The 24,258-nt window shown below is 40.4% G+C and overlaps 1 protein-coding gene across 4 annotated transcripts in view; it reads right to left on the bottom strand.

Annotated features, from left to right (window-relative positions):
• Positions 1-7,635: 7,635 nt before the first annotated feature.
• Positions 7,636-24,258, bottom strand: part of LOC126212834 (uncharacterized) — a 442,779-nt gene continuing 426,156 nt past the window's right edge. For all 4 annotated transcript variants that reach the window (XM_049940251.1, XM_049940252.1, XM_049940249.1 and 1 more), the window contains exons 3-4: positions 11,721-11,943; positions 7,636-8,031 (exon numbers count right to left, since the gene is read on the bottom strand). In XM_049940251.1, coding sequence (XP_049796208.1) covers positions 7,820-8,031; positions 11,721-11,892 — 384 coding nt within the window. In that variant the 5' untranslated portion in view covers positions 11,893-11,943 and the 3' untranslated portion in view covers positions 7,636-7,819. The remainder of the gene's footprint in view (positions 8,032-11,720; positions 11,944-24,258) is intronic.

Genomic DNA, 24,258 nt, shown 5'->3' with positions numbered 1-24,258 from the left:
GGGTTTAATATGAGACAGGCACTGTTGGTGACAGTTCATGCCAAGAGAGCGACCGAAGTTGGAAAGTGGGATCTCGAGGCAACTAAAGACGCCAGATGGCAAGGGCAAATAAGAAAAGCAAGTGAGAAGATGAGGAACGTGTAAATCGAGAAGATTATGCAACCGCACAGTAACAACAGAGCCAAGCTATAGATGAAATATAACTTTACATTGACTTTCCCAATAATTAAGTTTTCTGACTTGTTTATTTTATCCACAAAAACATTTATTTCAGTGAGAAGTCTCAAATTTTTGCTATGTTTCTGGGTGCTATTCAGAGGAGAGAAGACTAGACACTAAAGTACTATCTACAGGAAGGAAGATATGTACTGATTAATTATAAAACAGTAGCCTTAAATTTGATTATCATATGCAAGTATTTCTAGAATAAAAACTTGTGGCCGAAGTGACACGAGTGTAGGCTACATTTTAGATGAACATGTTGTTGATGTGAACTTAAAGTTTCAAGCATCTAAGTAAAATAGTCAGCACATAGATTGACATATAAAAATGTAATTTGCTAATCTTCTCAAAAAAATTGTAATAAAGAAAATGTGTGAACTAATGTGATTAGTTGTGTATCATTCTTCAGCAAGGATCACGCCTACATATTACAATTTTCATACCATTAAGAACCCACTTTTTTTAGTAAGAGCCACGTAAACTTTATGAAAGCGGTTAGTATTTTTTCAGGCAAGTTACCTTATGCAGGTTGTGATTTCAGTTTTAACTGGGAACTCTGCAGTCCCAAACTATCATCAGAACATCTTGTGGAAGACAGCGGAACATTTGTATAATCAAGATATAATAGTGAAGTGTATTTAAAGCAATATCAGTGTTGTCGTATGTGGAATTCTGGGAATTATTTCTATTCAGAGCCAGGTGAAGTGTAAAGTTAAGCATTCCTTCTTGTCTACTGAGAACTGTATTATGCTGCAGAACTGCATGGCATGTTAAAGGACATTAAGAATTGTTTGTTGTTACAAAACATATTGTCTGAGACCACCATGAAACAAAATACAAAGAGCCACAAAACAGTTCCACTGAATCATGTAGAATCATAGTGGATCTGTACTGACTCCAAATTTCTCAGCTGCATATATCTGGAAAAAAAAAAATAATAATAGAAGGCAGTGTCCATGGCTAGAAACTTGTTGAATCATAATGTGGCTTCAGCTTTACAATTTGCTGCATTAACAGGACTTATTTCAAAAGAGGCTGTAACAAGAAATTGTTTTATTAATAATGTCAATAAGGTGTTGCAATAATGGTAAGTAGAAATAAAGTAGAATCTCTGTGGAGAAACAAGACAGACAAAACGATGCATCTGAGACTGATGGTGAAATGGCTTAACTGCAGTGTGTTTTCTGCGGTACACAGGGCTAAAGGCTGCTGTAGGTCATCCAAACACATCTGTTGTTTGTGTTATAGCACATATGATGGCAAAATGTGATTATGTGGTTGGAGACAGCCAATTTAGGTATAGTACATGGAGCCACTGACAAGCTGATAGTTGGGAAATGTCAATTAATCGTGTTATTTCTTCACATACAGATTTGGCCATATATTAACATTTATGGTATATACAGAGGTTCCTATGTAGTAGTCAATGTGTACAGGTCTTGAATGATTTAGTATTGAAATAGATATTAATTAATATATGGAAACTACTGAAAATTTGTACTGGTGACAGGATGTCACTAATTAATTCAGACAAAATATGGAATTTTGATTGTGGTGACAGATGCTCATGAATGTGGTGGACTGCCCTTCATTTTTGCTATACCAGTATAGTGTTATTTCTTCACCGATTTGTGTGTACTGGTAGCAATATATATGGTGAAATATTATTGATTTGAAATATTATTCTGAAATGTGGAATGCAATGTTGGTAAGAGATTGCTATGAATTATGTGCATTGTATGGGCAGTCCTTTATTCATTTTGTAGTTTGCTGCATCTTGTAATTTCTGTTGTTGAAGTATGGAACAGTTTGGCACTTTCATGTTGAAACAGTTATTGTGGGAACTTCCTAAACTGTAGGAACTCCATAAATTATGGAAATTTTTGTTTTGTGACAAAAGTAATTTGTATGAAATACATAATTTTGGTACTGATTACAGACTATTGTTAGTTGTTACCATCAGTGCTGTTTTTCTGGGGGTTGCGTACCCCTAAACTTTTTCGTCAACAAAGTAATTTTTTACGATGTTGAGAACTTGGAATAGTGCCAAATATTTACTTCACGGATGTAAATTTTTTATTTAATTTTTTCGTGTTGGTAATTGCAATACGAACGATACCAGTACAGTTTTTGGTGAGAAAAGTGATGCCACTGACATGCTATTAATGTAAGTTACTGAAAGTGTCTTATAGTCAGGAGATCCTCAGATTATCTGACTGCCAGTATGTACTAGTTCATTTAGCATTACCCAGGGTGCATGTGTAGTGTTATACTACGGACGCATACTAGCTTTACACCCTTTATTGACCCCTCAGCAGCTTACGACACTGTGTGGAGAGAAGGCATCATGTACAAGACAGCATGCTCAATGATAGGGTGTTCCAAATAAGTATGGACACTGACTACAGCTCCATCAAAAAACTAAAGAATGGCTTACCACAAGGATCAGTGCTTGCACCACTGCTGTTTAGCCTCTGTATTGCAGACCTGCCCGAAACACAATCGAGGAAGTTCGGGTATGCTGACGACTGAGCCCTTGCTACAAGATGTAGCACAATTGAAGCATCTGAGGATATCCTAACGAAAGACCTGAAGATAATGGGTGAATATTTCCGTAAGTGGACACTTCAACCAAATGCTTCCGTCTCAACAACAAACTCGCTGGAAAGGAACTCGACATTCAATTTGAAAACACCGTTCTCAGGCATAATAAAACTCCGAAGTACTTGGGCATGACGCTGGACAGAACACTATCTTTTAAAGAGCACCTAACAAAGACTGCCGAAAAATTAAAGACAAGGAACAACCTTATTCAAACGCTCTGTGGTACTACCTGGGGAGCAACGGCCTCCACTCTCCGCACCTCTGCTTTAGCGATTGTATTCTCGGCTGCCGAATACTGTGCTCCGATTTGGCTAAACAGCCCACATGTTAAAAAGGTGGATGTCCAGTTGCATAACACTCTAAGGATGATTTCTGGAGTAATTAAACCCACTCCAACGCAATGGCTGCCAATATAAGCCACATCCCGCCGCCACACCTGCAACGTACTGACGCCCTCGTGTGTGAATACAAAAACATCGTGGGAAATTGAAGCCTGCCAATCCACCAAGACATTGAGGCTGCAAACATTAATAGGCTTTGATCTAGGAACCCGGCAACAAGAACAGCAAGGAACTGTGTACAAGAAGGTTTCAGTATCACAAGCGCATGGTCTGAGAAATGGAATGAATGGCAAAATCATAACATGCCTTGCATCACACAAAAGCCACCTGGTTTTGACCTACCATGCAAAACGTGGTCCACTCTAAATAGGATTAGAACTCGTCATGGCAGATGTGCTTACTCCCTGTATAAATAGGGTAAAATACCATCCCCTCAGTGTGACTGCGGAGAAAGTCAGACCATCAGCCATATTGTTGAAGAGTGTTCCAGATGAGCCTATAATGGGAGCCCCGATGACTTCCTTCTCGCAACTCCAGAGTTGATAGATTATATTAATAGACTTGATGTTTGTTTGTAATCCGCAAACTTTGTTATATTAGTACTGTTGGTTTGCAATTATTAACGTTCGTTATATTAGTGATTTGTCTATTTGTTTCTTATGTGTCTGTATTGCCATACGATAAATAAATAAAATAATGTAAGTTACACTGTAGTTTTATAGTTAAATAAATTTTCAGTTTTATTAAAAATTAGGTCAGTTGAAGCACAAGATACCACCCATCATCTCTGCCATTTCAGGAGCCAAACAAGGTTACAAAAGATTTTTGTAATGTAGTTTCTATTGTAGTTGATGATAGGTGTGAATGGTTTTTGTTGTATTGTGTCTTTTAGTTGTGTTTTATAGGTTAAAATATGTGTTCGGTAATATTTCCTTGTATTGTTTTGTATGTCGGAGGGTTGATTGGAGTCACCTGTTTCATTTGAGGTGTATTATAGGTCAATTGATGTGTACGGTACCATTTTCTTTTATTGTTAAACGGTTGGTGGGAATCGCATGCTTCATTTGAGATGATATAAACTGAAGTATTCGATAGCACATTCTCTTGTATGTTTGGGTGTTTCTCGGTAGTGCCTGCTTCCTTTGAGCTGAAAGTCAACTGAAGAGTGTGATACCACTTTTTTTTTTCAACGTGATGTTGATTATGGCTAAAAACAGACGGGTGGTATCCCATGCTTCAGTTATAAGTAACTTTGACTGCATTATATCCAATGTCGGAGTACCCTCAAACTTTTCTTTTTTAGAAAAAAAGCACTGGTTACCATTATAAGGATGGCTGATTCTTTATTTTATGTTATTGCAGGAGCCTGGCGTTTCTGTTAATATCTGTACTATAACTTGAGATGTAGATTAGAATGGAAGTAACTGCATGGCTGTGAGCTGGCAAAGCCAACAAGTTTAAAAGCAAAAATTTTGGTTGTGGTGAGAGACTGATCTGTAGTGTAGCCCAAGGTCTAGGTTAGGTTAGAAGGTTTGGTTGTGAGTTGTTTAAGCCAATAAATGTGAATATAAAATGCATGTTGAAGTGACAGTTGAGTCTGTAATGTAACTCGAGGTCTACATTACTGTATTGCGTGTCTACCTGTATAGTATAGTATTGGCGGTGATAAATAGACAGCAATGGCAGCTTTGATAATACCTGCATAGATTCTTTTGGAACTGAGCCTAAAGGGGTGGTGCTGTTTCATGGGGGACATGCCCCGTCAACCCAAAGAAAAACTTGAATTGAAGACATACTACAGTAAATGATCCTGTGAAACATAATCATCACAAAAAATTTTACTGGAAGCATATATATCTTTTATGACATAGGTAGGGTGTGGTTTTTTTTTTCTAAGTTCTAGGGGACTGATGACCTCAGATGTTAAGTCCCATAGTGCTCAGAGCCATTTGAACCATTTGAATCTTTTTCTTCATGCAAGGGGTTGGGGTCCATGGAGATGGTATCATTTGACAGTTAACCATAGTACTGAGTTAAAGATTTATTCGCCAGGTGCATGTACAGATATGATTTGGGATCCATTAATCCTGCCATAGAGATGGGGCAGAGGCACACTTTGACTCTGCAGTCTCATCTTTATGAGTACTGTTGGAGGAGAAGTGTGCCTGATGAGTATTGTCCATTTAAGTCTTCCATAAGGGAGGTGGGGAATACTTATAGGCCAAATGTGGGGTAGGAGCCATTTTTATTCTATTTTTGGGGTGTAACTTTTTGGTATGTTTGTGATTTTTCTTGAGGGGGTGTTGTGTGTTTCCATAGGTGGGAATGTGGTGTGTGGTGTAATTTTTTTATATAGGAAATGGGGGTGTGGCTGGGACATGGGAGATTTGAGGTGAGGTTTTTTTGTATATATTTGTTTGTGTGTGGTTGTGTGTGTCTGTATGTGTGTGGGTGTTTACTGGAATGCGAGAGTGAGAGTGTTACATTGGGCCAGTATAGGTGTAGGTGAAAGTTCATTCTTATGGTGAGTATGCTTTTCTAATGCTTTTTAATGTAATAAGTTATAGGTTTTGTACATTGTTGCTTTCAGGTGTGGGGAATTTGATTGTTACGTTTGGTATTTTAAGTTTGTCAGTGTGTGAGGGGGAGGGCGTGTGTTTGTGGTATCCAGGTCTACAGTAGAGCTGTAAAGGTCAGCTGCAGATTGGGATACCAGTTGTTGTAGTTGGGCATGGCGTGGGGGGGGGGGGGGATTTATTGGTATCCTGGTTTAGGCACTGAAGATGCTATTCTATTAATAATAAACATTGATCCACCTACCTCCTCCCATAATTAAATTAATTCATGTACTCGGTGTTCTTGTGTTGATCAGCATGTGTTTTTATGGCTCTGTTGGGTTTTAATTTTTCAAAATTTCAAGTTTTTTTTCTTCCAGGTGTTGGATATTGACCAATGTTGTTGTTTTTATTACTCTAGTTTTAGTTTGTCGCCACCCAAAATCTGTTTCCTGTGGTTGTCCTACTAGTTTCATTGGGTTTTGTGACTGTAGTTGATCAGGTGATATTCATAATTTCATGCATGTTGTGATTGATGTTACAGTTGTAATTGTGGAGATGCTCAAAATAGGTGTTTTCGGCTCGGTGATGACAGCGTTAGTCAAAGCAGACAGGTGGTATCCCAGTCTCTAGTACTACTGCATTTGGTGTTCTTGTAAGTAGCTAATTATAAATATTGAAACAGATGACTTCAGTCTGAGAAAGCAAGCACCCTTAGAGTGGACAGTTGGATTTCACTCCATTGCGTTTTGAGCCACAACCTCCAAATGAGTTCATTCTTGGTTTGAGGGAAGTAAATTAAGATTTGCAAGAAACTTGGTTAACTTTCCTCTGGTTGAAAAGGTGCACAAATTTTTTAAACTGATGAACTGCAATAATCTGAGAAGTCACTTGTAGATTGGAAAAGCTTTCACAGAGAAGTGTATATTGAAATATTTTAAAGAAAATGAGAAACTTGGTGGTGATGGACTTAGTGTGGAAATCGATAAGGATACATTTGGAAAGAGGAGATCTGGCAGTAACAATAACAACAACAAAATTAGGAAAATGGGCATTTCGAGAAATCTGAAGATGGACCCACGAAAGTTTTCTCCAAAGTTGTTTGCAAGTGTACAAAGAAGGTGCTGCTTGGTAATGTCAAAGAATACACCCTTCTGGGAATAACACTAATTTCCAAGCTTTTGAGGAAATCCAAATGTTTGAATGATACAGAATTAAAACATTTTACTGTTAATCAGAAAGTGACATTTAAGTATGATGATACAGGTGCACACACTAACAGAACTGAAAGTTCCTTCATGGAACTAGACAGTGCAGAAGACTTTACAATAACTATTTGTTCCCATGTGTGGGGCAGAAAACGTAGTTAAGAGGATTTATTTATGCATTTTATGAAATGTGTAACAACACTGCACAAGCCCTAGTGTGATGTGTTCTGTTGAATAAAACCCTAATGTTAGTGGTGGTTTTATATTTTTTGCCATTCCTTAGTTGCTTCTGCTGTATCCTTAGTGGATAAGCAGAGCAAAAGTGTGGGTTCAATGTGAGGAAGTTTTTCAGGATGTGAGGATATGCAACACAAAGCAAACAGTTAGTAATAACTTGTTTTAAGAGAAATAAACAGATTACATAACTTCTGATATGTTGAGCGAAGCAAAGTACAGAATACAATGTTCACAGATAATTTGTTCTTCTCCGCTGGCTAGCTGGTGTAAGTCTGCTGTATGGCTCATCGTCTTCTCAGCAGGAAGACTCGGTGCTCCTCTTCTATTGGCTGCCGCATGGCAGCCCACAGCATCTTTGCTGCCAACCTGCGTTTCGTCTCGTGGCCGGTGCAGTATCGCAGCTACCGATACTGCACCCCTCCCCTCCCCCCCCCCCCCCCTTCGCGGCCTACGGCCGATGCGTCATGGCTACTGGACACGAACGGCCATGTGGGAGAGGAACCAGTGTGAAGATCTTGATGAAGCTTGACGTCGAACTTGTGGCAGGGACGCCAGGCTCACGCGGCCGGAATTCCCCGCGTGGGCCCGATAGAAAACTGCCAAAACCGTGGGCGACACGAATCTCCACAGCTGGTATGGCACACTACTGTCGTCACATGATGACATCAACTTCCATTGGATGGACGTCTGGAGAAGGAGCCCATGACGGTAAGGATGGCGACGCCAGGGGCGACGACGTACGCATCAGTCGTTGCGGCGGTGCTGGTGAGTCGACTGCGATGGTGCCCCCGGACAAAGGCGTCGTGTCGGCAGTGTGGGACGGTGTCGGCTGCATCGTCAGCCACAGGCCAACTGCTATCATGTCTGTGAACATAGGGCCAGTGGCAGGAACACAAAGGTGAAGCTGATTGCGGTGCCGCTTCTGCAAGCCACGCTGATTCTGAACTAAATACAGCGCACAGCCGATACTGCGAGCTATGGTACCCTGCTGCCAGTGCTGGCGCCTGCCATAAGATCTAAACCACACTGAGGCGCCAGCACGGAAGTGCGACGAAGCAGCAGGCGGCGCTGACTGCGTGCTGCGTAGCAGCAGTCGAAACAAGTGCAGTAATGTGCGATGTGGCTGTCCGTGCAATAATTCTGCCGGTGAGGAACCGTTTTGCGGCTGCGAGTGATAGGTAGTCAGAAAAATAAGCAAGGCGTCCTCGTGGGACTGGCCGTGTCAGAGGCAGGTCGTGTGGTCTTTAAATGTCCTAACTAGATGCTCAGCGGCACCGTTTGACTGAGGATGAAACGGTGTGCTTATGACGTGATCGATTCCCATGCTCTTGTAGATAGAAGCAAACTGTGGTCCGTTATCTGTGACAATTGCAAAAGATGGACCGAAGCACCTTGATTGTTGCTGCTGTCATGGTAGAAGACATTGGTACCACAAACGGAAAATGACTGTATGAATCAATTAACGATAACCATCACGAATTCCAAAATGGCCCCGCAAAATCTAAGTGAAGGCATTGCCAAAGCAAGGTGGCAGTAGGTCAAGCAAAGAAGCATTGTTGCGGAGCTGACTAATGTTCAGAACAGACGGTACAATGAGACGTCATACGCTCTATGTCCGAATTGATACCAGGCCAAGTACAATGGCGGCGAGCTAACTGTTTTGTTTGGACGACACCCCAATGTCCATGCAAAAGACGCAACATATGTGCATGTAATGACGTTGGCACCACTACACGCAACTGATCGGCTCCGCTGCAAAGCAAAATGACACAGTTTTGCAAGGACAACTCATTACGGCGCGCAAAAAATCTGTGAACTACTGTGTCTGCAAGTTGTTTTGCAGATTGTGGCCAACCGAAATGAAGAAAGTTCACAAGAAGTTTCAATTGTGGATCGATGGTGGTAGCGTGAGCTATCCTCCAAAAATCAAGCGGAAAAGACGCAAGCCAATCTGAAACCTGAGCGTCGACTGCAAAACGAGACGCCAGTGACAAATCAGAATCATGACCAACCGGAAGACGGGACAAAACGTCTGCCTTGGCGTGTTTGGACGTAGGGCGATACAGAATTTCATAATTGTAGGAAGACAAAATCAGAGCCCAACACTGCAATTTATGTGCTGTTGATTCCGGGAGAGGTTTGTTAGGATGGAACAACGATTGCAATGGTTTATGGTCCATGACAAGCAAAAATTTATGGCCATGTAAATAGTGGTGGAATTTTGTTACACCATACACAAGAGAAAGTGCCTCTTTCTCAATCTGAGAATATTTGCGTTGTGCATCATTTAGCAATTTTGAGGCGAAAGCAATTGGACGATTCTGGTGTCCAAGGCGATGGGACAAAACAACACCGATCCCACAGGCCAATGCGTCAGCTGCTAATACTACAGGGAGTGATGGATCAAAATGAACTAAACATCTGTCACTCAAGAGTTCGTTTTTCAATGTCTGAAAAGCTGTGGCACAAGGGGAGTCCAGTGGAAAGGTACAATCTTCTTTTGAAGACAGTGCAATGGTGCAGCAATTTGTGCTGCATTAGGAATAAATTTGCAATAATAGTACAATTTCCCTAATGCAGATTGCAACTAGCAAAGATTTTTGGGAGGCAGCAAACCTTTGATGGCAAGCAAATGTGACTGTAATAGATGTATACCTTGTCCATTCAGTCGATGACCCAAATAATCAATTTCAGTTTGAAAGAAAACACATTTAGATTTGTTACACTTTGGTCCAGCTGCAGACAAAACTTCAAACAAAGCACGAAGATTTTGCAAATGTTCATCGGGTGTACGACCAGCAACTACAATGTCATCTAAATAAGTGGAACAACATGGAAACTTCGCTGTCAATTGTGATAAAAATCCCTGAAAAATAGCAGGCGAAGATGCGCAACCAAAAGACAATCGCAAGAATTTAAACAAGCTGACATGAGTGTTAATGACAAGGACATTTTATGAAGCTACATCTAATGGCAATTTCAAGTAGGCATCTCTCAGATCTATTTTAGAAAAATACTTCCCCCTGTTGAGTCTCTCCATAAGTTCTTCTGGGCGAGGTAGCAGGAACGTGTACACAACAAGCTGCGGTCTTACTGTTCTTTTGAAGTCCGCGCAAATGCGTAAGCGGCCGGACGGCTTTTGAATTGGCACAATGAGAGAGGACCACCGACTAGCCGAGATTGGTTCAATCGCACCTTGTCGCTGCCATTCAGAAAGTTCAAAAGCTACTTGGTCTCGAATGGTGAGAGGCACAAGGCGAGTGCGACAAAACTTAGGTTGTGCTGAGGCTTTCGAGGTCACTTGAGCAGTAAACTGATGTGCTTTGCCTATGCCATCAGAAAACAAGTCAGCGAATTCATGACACAATTTCGGTATACTGTCTGTGGGCACACATGATTTCACTGAAAGTACATTGTCCTGTATTGTCAGTTGATACAAATAAAAATGATCCAGGCCAAAAATGTTCATGGAATCTTCCGAGCAAAGTACGTGGAAGGTCACTGTTTTTGTACAATTATGGTACGTGGCAGGTAAGCAACAGATGCCAAGTACCTCAATTATAAGCTGATAAGTTCACATGTACTGGATTCAACGGAGGTCATCCTAGCAAATTGTAAGTTTTCTTGTTAAGTAAGGAAAGTAACGATCCGGTATCTAATTGTAACTGCACTGGCAAATTTTGGATTGTCAAGTTCACAAGCAATTTATTGTTTTGTCTGACTAATGGGAGAAGCACTCTTTTGTGAGACTCTGTGACACTGGAATTGTCTGTAATGACATTAATATAATGGTTACTAACTGGATCTGATGTGATTAAATTGGGTGAAGGTTTGTGCCTGTTTTTGTCTTTGCAAGCAAAACTTATTGTACATGGCCTATTTTATTACAAGCAAAACATTTCACATTTCTGGATGGGCAGTTGCTGCATTTATGTTTAGTGAAACAGCGCAGACAGGACTTCCTGCTTTGAATACCGCCAGTGCGGGCTACATAGCTGTGACGGTTGCTGCCTCAACTGCGTGCCGCGTTCCCACGAGTAGTGTGGGGCACTGTATGAGCTCGCTGTCAGTTTACTTGACGGTCGTTGTGACTTGAACTGCTAGCGACATATTCGTTATACACACAGTTGATGATTAAAAGCACTGAGAGGCTAGTTCACATGCATCTTGGTGATCAATGATAGTTAATGAGGGATTACTGTATTGCAAAATTTTGTCTCTCACTTTGTGGTCTGTCATGTTCTGCGTAACTGCATCCCTAATCATTGTATCTGCATACGACGCGCCACATACACACTTGAAGTTACATTTCTTAGTCAAGCCCTGCAAATCAGTCATCCATTGGCAATACATTTGATTGTCCTTTTTCTTTAATCTAAAAAATTGGTAGCGGGCTGCAACAACATGTGTGTGATCCGCAAAATACTTGGAGAGGGCGTCTATTAACGGTGTAAACTGCACTGAGTCTATGGATTTATCTGGAAAGAGTTTTTCGGCTATTGTAGAAGTCCTATCCCACACCACGACAAAAAAATAATGGATCTGTTCAGTACCTGGGACATGGTGGGCCAGGAAGTGGTGTTTTAGTTGCTGCAGACACGTCTCCCAATCTTCTGTTTCTTCGTTGAAGGCGAGAAATGTCGGCACCGTTGGTTTAGCAGTGGCTACTGCTGCTGGCTGTTGCTGTTGTTGTTGTTGTTGTTGTAGCTGCAGCATCTGGAGCATAAGCTGTCACAATCCAGCCAATTACTGGCTTTGGCTCTGCTGCTGTTGAACCTGGGCATAAATAACATTCAAGAGCTCAGCAACAGTGGGTGGTGCGTTGCCTGGCTGTGGCATATTGGGAAGCCCGGAAGGTATTTCAGGTAGGGTCAACATGGTACACAAACAATAAAAATATTAGCTAAAAAGTTAGCAACAAACTAGGACACAACTTTACGAAGACTGTAGCAACCCACAATGGCAAACAAGCTAGAAAATGAAAGAAGACAAAACAGACGAAAGCAAAATCGGCCCGTCAGTGCAATGTGTCGCAATCCCTGCGAAATTTTTTTTTACCTGAGCAACGAGGGCAAAGCAAGCAATGCGCTACTCACAAATAGTAGAAAAACTTCTCGAATCCCATCCTCGTCGCCATTTTCTGCTGTATCCTTAGTGGGTAAGCAGAGCAAAAGTGTGGGTTCAATTCGAGGAAGTTTTCCAGGATGTGAGGATATGCAACACAAAGCAAACAATTAGTAATAACTTGTTTTAAGAGAAATAAACAGATTACATAACTTCTGATATGTTGAGCGAAGCAAAGTACAGGATACAATGTTCATAGATAATTTGTTCTTCTCCGCTGGCTAGCTGGTGTAAGTCTGCTGTATGGCTCGTCGTCTTCTCAGCAGAAAGACTCGGTGCTCCTCTTCTATTGGCTGCCGCATGGCGGCCCGCAGCATCTTTGCTGCCAACCTGCATTTTGCCTCGTGGCCGGTGCAGCCGGTGCAGTATCGCAGCTATCGATACTGTAGCTTCTATATTATTTTCTTGAAGATGTGGTCTGTCTATGTATCTAAATAAATGAGAGTTTGTTTTTATGTCATACTTGTCTTCGTTCTTTCTATTTATGAAGTGGAATAGGAGATGGGCAATAAACAGTAAAGTCACTCTTAATTTATAAAAAACAAGCACTTTGGCCTTCTACATAAACAAAAAGCCAGATTACAACAACCTGTAAATAAATAATGAAGTTATACAATGTGCAGGAAGCACAAAATTTCGGGGAATGCAGGTTGACTGTCAATTAATGTGGGAAGAACATGTAAAGATACTTTGCAATATAATCTCTGAATTCTTACATCAGTATGTGGTATTTCATCTATCAGCTCAGTTTATTTTGCTTATATTCATTCTGTTATTAGCTGTGGCATAATATTTTGGACAGTGAATAAGAAAAATATTCAAGCTGTTGTCAGACTTCAAAAAAGAGCATGATGTATAATGACACAGGATGGAAATATGGCTAACTGCCTTAAACTTTCTAAACTGTTGGAAATATTGACTGTGCTGTGTATGTTAAAAAAATACTGACTACTATGTTAAAAATTGTTTAGTACATGATTACATAAGTATAAACTGCTACAATTTGCATCTGGACAGAAAAAAGATTGAACTCGGCAGAGTTTATTGTACAATGCTATCATATTATATAAGAAATCACAACAGCATTTAAAAAGACACAGATACTATCTAATCTTTCAAAACAAAACTGAAAGATTATTTACAAAATAAGTTATTACGCAATAGTGGAGTACCTAAATTAAAATAGATTATCTATTACAAGAAGTATTGCTTATAATATGTACATATCAATAATAATTAATAAAGACTATAAAGAAGTAAACATAATTAGATCAAAAAAATTCATTGCAAATTACTGTGTAAGTAATTAATTTTAAGCCACAAAAATTTCAATGTTTTATATGATGAAATACATACAACAGAAATTGTTTCACGAAATAATAAAGCAATCAACCAAAATATAGGGGGCGAAAGGCTTGTAATTGCATTAAGACCCCATCCACCAGCTGCTAGCATGAGTTTCTTAGAAGTAGATACCTTAGGTGTTGTGAAGCAACTCAAATCGCTTGATACAGACAAGTCTTCAGGTCCAGATTGTATACCGATTAGGTTCCTTTCAGATTACGCTGCTACAATAGCTCCCTACTTAGCAATCATATACAACCACTCACTCACCGATAGATCTGTACCTACAGATTGGAAAATTGCGCAGGTCGCACCAGTGTTTAAGAAGGGTAGTAGGAGTAATCCATCGAACTACAGCCCTATATCATTGACGTCGTTTTGCAGTAGGGTTTTGGAGCATATACTGTATTCAAACATTATGAATCACCTCGAAGGGAACGATCTATTGATACGTAATCAGCACGGTTTCAGAAAACTTCGTTCTTGTGCAATGCAACTAGCTCTTTATTCGCACGAAGTAATGGCCGCTATCGACAGGGGATCTCAAGTTGATTCCGTATTTCTAGATTTCCGGAAAGCTTTTGACACCGTTCCTCACAAGCGACTTCTAATCAAACTGCGGGCCTACAGGGTATCGTCTCAGTTGTGCGACTGGATTTGTGATTTCCTGTCAGGAAGGTCACAGTTCATAGTAATAGACGGCAAATCATCGAGTAAATCTGAAGTGATATCAGGTGTTCCCCAGGGAAGCGTCCTGGGACCTCTGCTCTTCCTGATCTACACTCCTGGAAATGGAAAAAAGAACACATTGACACCGGTGTGTCAGACCCACCATACTTGCTCCGGACACTGCGAGAGGGCTGTACAAGCAATGATCACACGCACGGCACAGCGGACACACCAGGAACCGCAGTGTTGGCCGTCGAATGGCGCTAGCTGCACAGCAGTTGTGCACCGCCGCCGTCAGTGTCAGCCAGTTTGCCGTGGCATACGGAGCTCCATCGCAGTCTTTAACACTGGTAGCATGCCGTGACAGCGTGGATGTGAACCGTATGTGCAGTTGACGGACTTTGAACGAGGGCGTGTAGTGGGCATGCGGGAGGCCGGGTGGACGTACCGCCGAATTGCTCAACACGTGGGGCGTGAGGTCTCCACAGTACATCGATGTTGTCGCCAGTGGTCGGCGGAAGGTGCACGTGCCCGTCGACCTGGGACCGGACCGCAGCGACGCACGGATGCACGCCAAGACCGTAGGATCCTACGCAGTGCCGTAGGGGACCGCACCGCCACTTCCCAGCAAATTAGGGACACTGTTGCTCCTGGGGTATCGGTGAGGACCATTCGCAACCGTCTCCATGAAGCTGGGCTACGGTCCCGCACACCGTTAGGCCGTCTTCCGCTCACGCCCCAACATCGTGCAGCCCGCCTCCAGTGGTGTCGCGACAGGCGTGAATGGAGGGACGAATGGAGACGTGTTGTCTTCAGCGATGAGAGTCGCTTCTGCCTTGGTGCCAATGATGGTCGTATGCGTGTTTGGCGCCGTGCAGGTGAGCGCCACAATAAGGACTGCATACGACCGAGGCACACAGGGCCAACACCCGGCTTCATGGTGTGGGGAGCGATCTCCTACACTGGCCGTACACCACTGGTGATCGTCGAGGGGACACTGAATAGTGCTCGGTACATCCAAACCGTCATCGAACCCATCGTTCTACCATTCCTAGACCGGCAAGGGAACTTGCTGTTCCAACAGGACAATGCACGTCCGCATGTATCCCGTGCCACCCAACGTGCTCTAGAAGGTGTAAGTCAACTACCCTGGCCAGCAAGATCTCCGGATCTGTCCCCCATTGAGCATGTTTGTGACTGGATGAAGCGTCGTCTCACGCGGTCTGCACGTCCAGCACGAACGCTGGTCCAACTGAGGCGCCAGGTGGAAATGGCATGGCAAGCCATTCCACAGGACTACATCCAGCATCTCTACGATCGTCTCCATGGGAGAATAGCAGCCTGCATTGCTGCGAAAGGTGGATATACATTGTACTAGTGCCGACATTGTGCATGCTCTGTTGCCTGTGTCTATGTGCCTGTGGTTCTGTCAGTGTGATCATGTGATGTATCTGACCCCAGGAATGTGTCAATAAAGTTTCCCCATCCTGGGACAATGGATTCACGGTGTTCTTATTTCAATTTCCAGGAGTGTATATAAATGACCTGTGTGACAATCTGAGAAGTTCTCTTAGGTTGTTCGCAGATGATGCTGTAATTTACCGTCTAGTAAGGTCATCCGAAGACCAGTATCAGTTGCAAAGTGATTTAGAAAAGATTCCTGTACGGTGTGGCAGGTGGCAGTTGACGCTAAATAATGAAAAGTGTGAGGTGATCCACACGAGTTCCAAAAGAAATCCGTTGGAATTTGATTACTCGATAAATAGTACAATTCTCAAGGCTGTCAATTCAACTAAGTACCTGGGTGTTAAAATTACGAACAACTTCAGTTGGAAAGACCACATAGATAATATTGTGGGGAAGGCGAGCCAAAGGTTGTGTTTCATTGGCAGGACACTTAGAAGATGCAACAAGTCCACTAAAGAGACAGCTTACACTACACTCGTTCGTCCTCTGTTAGAATATTGCTGCGCGGTGTGGGATCCTTACCAGGTGGGACTGACGGAGGACATCGAAAGGGTGCAAAAAAGGGCAGCTCGTTTTGTATTATCACGTAATAGGGGAGAGAGTGTGGCAGATATGATACGCGAGTTGGGATGGAAGTCATTAAAGCAAAGACGTTTTTCGTCGCGGCGAGATCTATTTACGAAATTTCAGTCACCAACTTTCTCTTCTGAATGTGAAACTATTTTGTTAAACCCAACCTACATACGTAGGAATGATCATCAAAATAAAATAAGAGCTCGAACAGAAAGGTTTAGGTGTTTGTTTTTCTCGCGTGCTGTTCGGGAGTGGAATGGCAGGGCGATAGTATGATTGTGGTTCGATGAACCCTCTGCCAAGCACTTAAATGTGAATTGCAGAGTAATCATGTAGATGTAGATACTAACAACATGTGTGTTAAATCACTTATTATGTGTCATTCTGCAAAAATTCTGTTTCATTGCACTATGATACACACTGTGCTGAAGGATGTTATGTAAAATTGTTTCTCGTCTGATTGAAACTAAAACATCATTGTTATTGGCAATGTAAATCAACTGTTCTTCTGTCAAAGCTTCCTACAATCACTTGCGATAAGCTGGGCTTCAGCTCTCTACTACAAATGACATTAATCCCAGATCCCTTCTCTTGGTTTTCACTAAAATTTTTGCTGTTCTGCTGTAAAGGAAAGCTGTTTTCAGAATGACTTACAAGTATTTTCAAGAGCCAAATATATTTCACGTGTACTGTATGCACTTGGCAAACTTCTATACTGGCATGTGTAAAGAGCTAAGTCAGAACTGAACTATTAAATGTTGAAAGTGGTGCTCAAGTAACTAGTAATATCAAAACTTTCATGTTATTCAGAACTGTGAATAATATGTGTTGACAGACAACATAATGGTTTGCCATAAATAATGTATTTTGATCTGGTCAAATATTAAAATCATGAGTACCAGATGGCAGCAACAGTAACGAATCATGCATATTGATTTCTGAGAAATGTAAATCAGTGTTGTTTGTGTTTGAGCATGAATATACCTCCTGGGTAAAACTTAATATACAAAGATTAGTTCCGGTTTTAGAAAATACATTGTACTCATGCACCTTCTTTTGACGAAACTGTTAAATTAACTGAAATGTCGCATAAAATTTATCAGTACTGAGGGACCAGATAAGTTACAGCTTGTAGTACAGCCACTGCTGCTACATGACAAATTGGGAGTTCCAATGCTATTTCTTAGAGGTGCAAATGTGCACCATTCTTAACTTAGTAATCTTGTGAAGTTATAATATATAGTTTTTCACTTAAAAATACACTGTGAAATGAAAATGTACTGTTATTGGAATTTCCTTCACTGTGAACCATTATGTAATTGTTGGTGGTGGTGGTGGTTAGTGTTTAACGTCCCGTCGACAACGAGGTCATTAGAGACGGAGCGCAAGCTCGGGTTAGGGAAGGATTGGGAAGGAAATCGGCCGTGCCCTTTCAAAGGAACCATCCCGGCATTTGCCTGAAACGATTTAGGGAAATCACGGAAAACCTAAATCAGGATGGCCGGAGACGGGATTGAACCGTCGTCCTCCCGAATGCGAGTCCAGTGTGCTAACCACTGCGCCACCTCGCTCGGTGTAATTGTTGTCCCTCCATCATTTCTAATATTGGTTTTGTTTGAAGCAGTGAAAGCAAAATTACTATAGACTGTATTGGGTATAGAGAACTGTGGTCATATTCGTTATCACTGCAATATGTAAGAGTTTTTGCTAAAATTTTGTCCTGCACTGAAAGGAAAAGGAGGCCTTTTCATTAACAAAATACTGTTTTCGTCAAATGTAACTGGGGAACACAAAGTTGTATGTTATGCTTAAAAGAGTATGTAATACTTCCCTGACCCTCCGTTATTTAAGCACAATACTATCAGTAAAAAAGTGAGTGAGGTGTGTAATAGTATGCCTAGAGAACTTTTCTGTTCAGTTTTCTTGCCAGCGAGCATTACGAATAGGAACATGAAAAGGGATAATTTTGCAGGTCGCTCAGGATACATTCGAGATTAAAATCTCATAAACACTAAGTGAAACAGTAATTTGTTGAATATCCTCGAAACTAATCATTTGCAGATGGTGACTTCAAATACATACACAAACTTCTCTACATAAAGATAGCACCAGCAACATGTGTAACTAGCAGATGTGATACACACAGTTTTTTCGTGATAGAGCTGCATCGGGGTTTCCTTTTAAGGTATTTGCGTTGATCATATACTGTAACATTTGTGAAGGCATACTGCTTTACTCAAACTAAACTAACAATATCAACCTTACGCATAAACAACATCTTATCTTTAAACTTAAAAAGATCATTCGTAACTCAAAACCAGCTTCAGAACTATGATAATTTATGAAAGCAACTGCTGACATTTGTAGCGACATTACACTATGTCATCTGATCTAGCCTCAATATGGTGGCTCCATCGGGAACAATGGTCTTCAGAGGTCCTCTATGTAGATCCTGGTCTTATGTTTAATATATTCTATTTATTTATGTATTTTTTTAAAAAGTTCCATTGATCCTTTGCACGAGTCTTATGACTAGATGCAGAACATGTCAGATTATTACAATGTTAACCATATGTAAAGCTCACAGTCTAAATTATGTGTAAACAACTACATGAAAAGTGATGTCCACATAATAACTCAGGCAATAGTAGAAATAATAGTCACACAAACAAATTGTGAGGCTTCCATTCTAATTCACAGGAAAAGCATTATGTTGGTAAGTGACTTAACAGTGCTACATGGTAAGATCACATAGTAATGCTTAAAATTAATCGTGGTTCATGAAGTATTATGTGTTCTCAAAAAATTTCAGTAAAGAATAGAAGAGCTATACAAAAAGAGTTTTAGCTGCTTTTTTTTTTCAAATTTAGTTACATCCCCCAAAGAATGATTTGTTATTAATTGCACATTTATCTTATACTTTCATATTTGAATACTGCACTTCCTTCTGTACCATGCTGAATTTTTTTTATATGTTTGTGAAATTCATGTTTATATTAAGTAGCTTGTACAATTCTTGTAGACAAAGTGAAAAATTGCACTGACACTGGGGAGGATCACCAGCTATTTCAATAAATTTCTGCAAGAGCATCTGTGGTGAACTATACTCATAATTCTGATTATCCTCTTCTGTGCTGTAAAGACTTAGTTTGGTTGTGTACGGTTTCCCCTGAATACAATGTCATAAGTGAATGGAAATAATGAAGGTATAGAGATTTGACTGTTAAGTCACAAACAGATGTGGTGGAGTGAATGGCAAATGCTGCTGAATTCAGTATTTTACATAGATGGAGGTTGTGAACTGGCCTGGTTGGCTGGTTAATAGGAAATTCCAGGAGTCTGAAATGTTCAGTTCTCAATATTTCTTTATCACATAATTTTATTCAACATGTTCCTGTTCATTGTGTGCTGTGGAAAATGAATAAACTGAAACTTGTTAATTGACATACAAACCATTTGAAGTGAAACAATCTCAAGCTTATTTGAATATCATGCTCACGGTGTTCTCTAGATAGTTGGGTACTTTTTCAGTCATAATGGTTTTGCCATCTGCAAATAGTGTGATTTTTGGTTAATACGCCATGCCAGGTCATTTATGAAGACTAAGAAACAGGGCAAACTCCGACCTATGCAGTACACCCCATTTCTCTCTGCCCCAGTCAGAGCAGGCAATGCCATTGGAGAATTGTTTGACACTATCTTCTGCCTTCTGTCTCCTAGATGTGACCCGGACCACATCCCTACTTTGACATTTATGCCACAGTGCTCCAACTTCCAAAGTAGAATTTTGTGTTCTACACATAGTATACATTCTTGGACAATGCTCTTTTCAATGCAGTTGTAGAATAAAAGATGACTTGCATGTGTGAATTAAGGTCATCAAAATTTTCACCATATCTCAGAGAAAGAGCTGTGTGTATTGCATATGAGCTGGGCACCCACTGTTGCTCAGGTATGTATGTATCCCAATCTTCCATTAGCCCTTCTCCACTTCCTCCGTCTCTCTGTCCATCTCCGCCACCCCCACCCCAGTAGGAGACAGGTGGTTTGCAACCTATAGTATTTCTTTCTAGATAGTAAGCAACATGTGTACCAAGTTTGGCACAAATTAATGCAAGGTGTAGGAGGAGCTTTTTGTCCACGGCTCCACCCATGTTGTTGTTGTGATCTTCAGTCCTAAGACTGGTTTGATGCAGCTCTCCATGCTACTCTATCCTGTGCAAGCTTCTTCATCTCCCAGTACCTACTGTAACCTACATCCTTCTGAATCTGCTTAGTGTATTTGTCTCTTGGTCTCCCTCTACGATTTTTACCCTCCATGCTGCCCTCCAATGCTAAATTTGTGATCCCTTGATGCCTCAGAACATGTCCTACCAACCAGTGCCTTCTTCTTGTCAAGTTGTGCCACAAACTCCTCTTCTCCCCAATTCTGTTCAATACCTCCTTATTAGTTATGTGATCTACCCATCTAATCTTCAGCATTCTTCGTAGCACCACATTTCGAAAGCTTCTATTCTCTTCTCGTCCAAACTATTTATCGTCCACGTTTGACTTCCATACACGGCTACACTCCATACAAATACTTTCAGAAACGACTTCCTGACAATTAAATCTATACTCGATGTTAACAAATTTCTATTCTTCAAAAACGCTTTCCTTGCCATTGTCTACATTTTATATCCTCTCTACTTCGTCCATCATCAGTTATTTTGCTCCCCAAATAGCAAAACTCCTTTACTACTTTAAGCGTCTCATTTCCTAATCTAATTCCCTCAGTGTCACCCGACTTAATTCGACTACATTCCATTATTCTCGTTTTGCTTTTGTTGATGTTCATCTTATACGCTCCTTTCAAGACACTGTCCATTCTGTTCAATTGCTCTTCCAAGTCCTTTGCTGTCTCTGACAGGATTATAATGTCATCGGCGAACCTCAAAGTTTTTATTTCTTCTCCACGGATTTTAATATCTACTCCGAATTTTGCTTTTGTTTCCTTTACTGCTTGCCCAATATACCAATTGAATAACATTGGGGAGAGGCTACAAACCTGTCTCACTCCCTTCCCAACCACTGCTTCCCTTTCATGCCCCTCGACTCTTATAACTGCCATCTGGTTTCTGTACAAATTGTAAATAGCCTATCGTTCCCTGTATTTTACCCCTGCCACTTTCAGAATTTGAAAGAGAGTATTCCAGTCAACATTGTCAAAAGCTTTCTCTAAGTCTACAAATGCTAGAAACGTAGGTTTGCCTTTCCTTAACCTTTCTTCTAAAGTAAGTTGTAGGGTCCACCCATGTACCTGTAGCAAATTTCACCCAGCGGTTTTATTTCCACACAGGTCAATGTTTATGGCACCTTATATCATGAAGTTAATGTCATACAGTTGTACACTTTTGGAGGCAGTTGCAGTGGCAAGTGTGGATACTGTCTGCAAAGTGTATTGGGAATAGAGTAAGTAGAGAAGTCATAAATTAAAAAGGCATGCGTGATGCTGCAGTTTTCCGTGCATCTCATTGTTTATGCTGTCTAATCTCTTGAGCTGTGCCTCATACAATGGTATAATTTTCCAGGTATGTTCTGTGGAATACATGAGTGCTGTCTTAAAAATGTCATAAATAGAGTTAGTAGTAAAGAAGTCTGTCTCTCTCTCTCTCTCTCTCTCTCTCTCTCTCTCTCTCACACACACACACACACACACACACACACACACACACACACAGAGTAAAAAATGTCTGTTTCACACACACACACACACACTCACACACACACACACACACACACACAGTCTGCTTCATCAGTACAAGTTTGACATTTATATAAGTACATTTCCAGACACATACACATCTTTTACAAGCAATTCTTATTACATGTTTCCTATGTAGATGAACAACTACACTTTGCGGTTTCACCTTATACAGTATATCCCAGGAAGAATGCTCAATATTCAGGAATATGATAGGAGAAACCATTCAAAGAAAAGAAAATCTAGTAAACATAAGTACATTAACAGATGTGAGGACTTGTTAATCTTCACTACTGTGAAACACAGCTGTTCTGTTGAAGAAGCCCAAGTTTGCTTGACAATATTTTTTCATGTTTTGGTACATACTACTTCCTCATAGATTTATTTCACAGTATCAAAGATGGAGAAGTGCTCATAACACCCACGTTTATTCGATTTTTTTTTTTTTTTTTTTTTTTTTTTTTTTTTTTTTTTTTTTTTTGTTGCTTCAAATGATCATTCCTGTCATAGCCCCTGGGACACGCTGTACGTTTGCTTATTATTTTAGTAGGTTTAATCAGTACACAATGCTATAATACACAGTATTTTTATTGCCTCATTGGACAACTTCAGTCAATCGTTTGCTGATATCTTCTTTCATACATGCTCATTTTGTCTCTTCCATATTGCCCAACATATTTTCATTCATTCTGATCTTTCCCATCTTTTGTCAACTTTAAATACCCTCCTACCTGTCTTGTCATTTATCTATCTTTGGTTTAAATGATATTTCATTGTTTTTGTTTCTTGAGGTTTTGTTTTGTAGATCATCAATTGTTATTTTTAGATCTTCCATGTCCTCTCTCTTTTCCTTGGTCCATCTTGTTGCTTCAGATTCCAGAGTTTATCTATACTTTTTCTTGTAATCTGGTTTCTAGTGTCCTCATGAAGTGGTCTAAGAAAAAATCCTCTTTATACATATATAACATATCTGTAATAGGCACTAGTTCCCTGGACATGACTTAATTTGGCACTTTCAACCATTGTCTTTTTTATACATGTTCTAGCCACTCTCCTCTATACTTTCAGGATTTTGTCTATTCTATTTTCATCAGCAACTTTAACAAGAATTTCACTTGCATATGCTGCCTCTCACTATAGTATTGTCTTCTGTTGTTTTAATTTGGTTTTGACTAAATGACATGTTTTATTGTGTTTAGACTGTATTATTTTTTGAGCCTTTGTCAATTTATTAGCTCTTTATTATCAAGAGGGGTTTCGTTTAAGTTGTATGTGAGAATTTCTCCAACATATTTAAATTTCATCAGTATGTTATCTTCTTAGTTGTTTCTGTTGTATGATTTAATACTAATGGATGTGTTACAATCATGTCAAGCTTTTTGAATGATATGTGAAGTCCTATATTTGGTGCTATATTGTGTAGGCTTATTATTTGATTTGCAGCTTCTGGTATCTTATTAGCTAATAATGCTAAGTCGAAAACAATTTCAGATTGTTCGATCTTTCATGGCTACTGCTTGTATGATTTTCATTGTAGCTGTTCCTCATCAGGTATTTCAAAGCACAGTTGAAGAATATCATTTATCATTTTATTAGGAGGGAAGATTGGAAAGTAATGCAAAATAATGTAATTACCAAAAGTGTAATATGTAACAAACCAAACAGAATCACAAATGAACTTAGTGTATATCTTTTACCTACTTTTCTACATAGTCACCAAAGTTCTTAAAACATTTGTTCCTATTGTGGTAACAGTTTCAATATGCCCTATTTATAGATGTCCATTTTATTGGAGTATAGCTACCTGTGGTCTGCTGATTTCCCATCCTAATCTGTCGTTAAGTGTTAGCTGGTCAGAAATTTCATCATGAGACCAAAGAGATGAAAGTCCAAAGGTTCAAGTTTTGGACTCTACAGTATATGGTGGAGAATTGCTCACCATATTTTGGCAGTTTTCCCATGAACAGTAACAGAGCACAGGGGCGAGCATTGTCACAAGAAGTTTGACACCGTCAGTATTAATGTTGTGGCATTCATCACGAAGGACTCAACGCACCTTAACCACAGTTTTAACATAGGCTGCAGGATTCACAGTGGTCCCATGTTCAGCAAACTCCACCAATGACACACCGTGCATATGCCACAGTGCTGTCACAAGCACCTTCCTGGTA

The sequence above is a fragment of the Schistocerca nitens genome, chromosome 11, assembly GCF_023898315.1.
Source record: "Schistocerca nitens isolate TAMUIC-IGC-003100 chromosome 11, iqSchNite1.1, whole genome shotgun sequence".
NCBI lineage: Eukaryota > Metazoa > Arthropoda > Insecta > Orthoptera > Acrididae > Schistocerca > Schistocerca nitens.
This window is presented reverse-complemented; position numbering and strand designations above follow the sequence as displayed.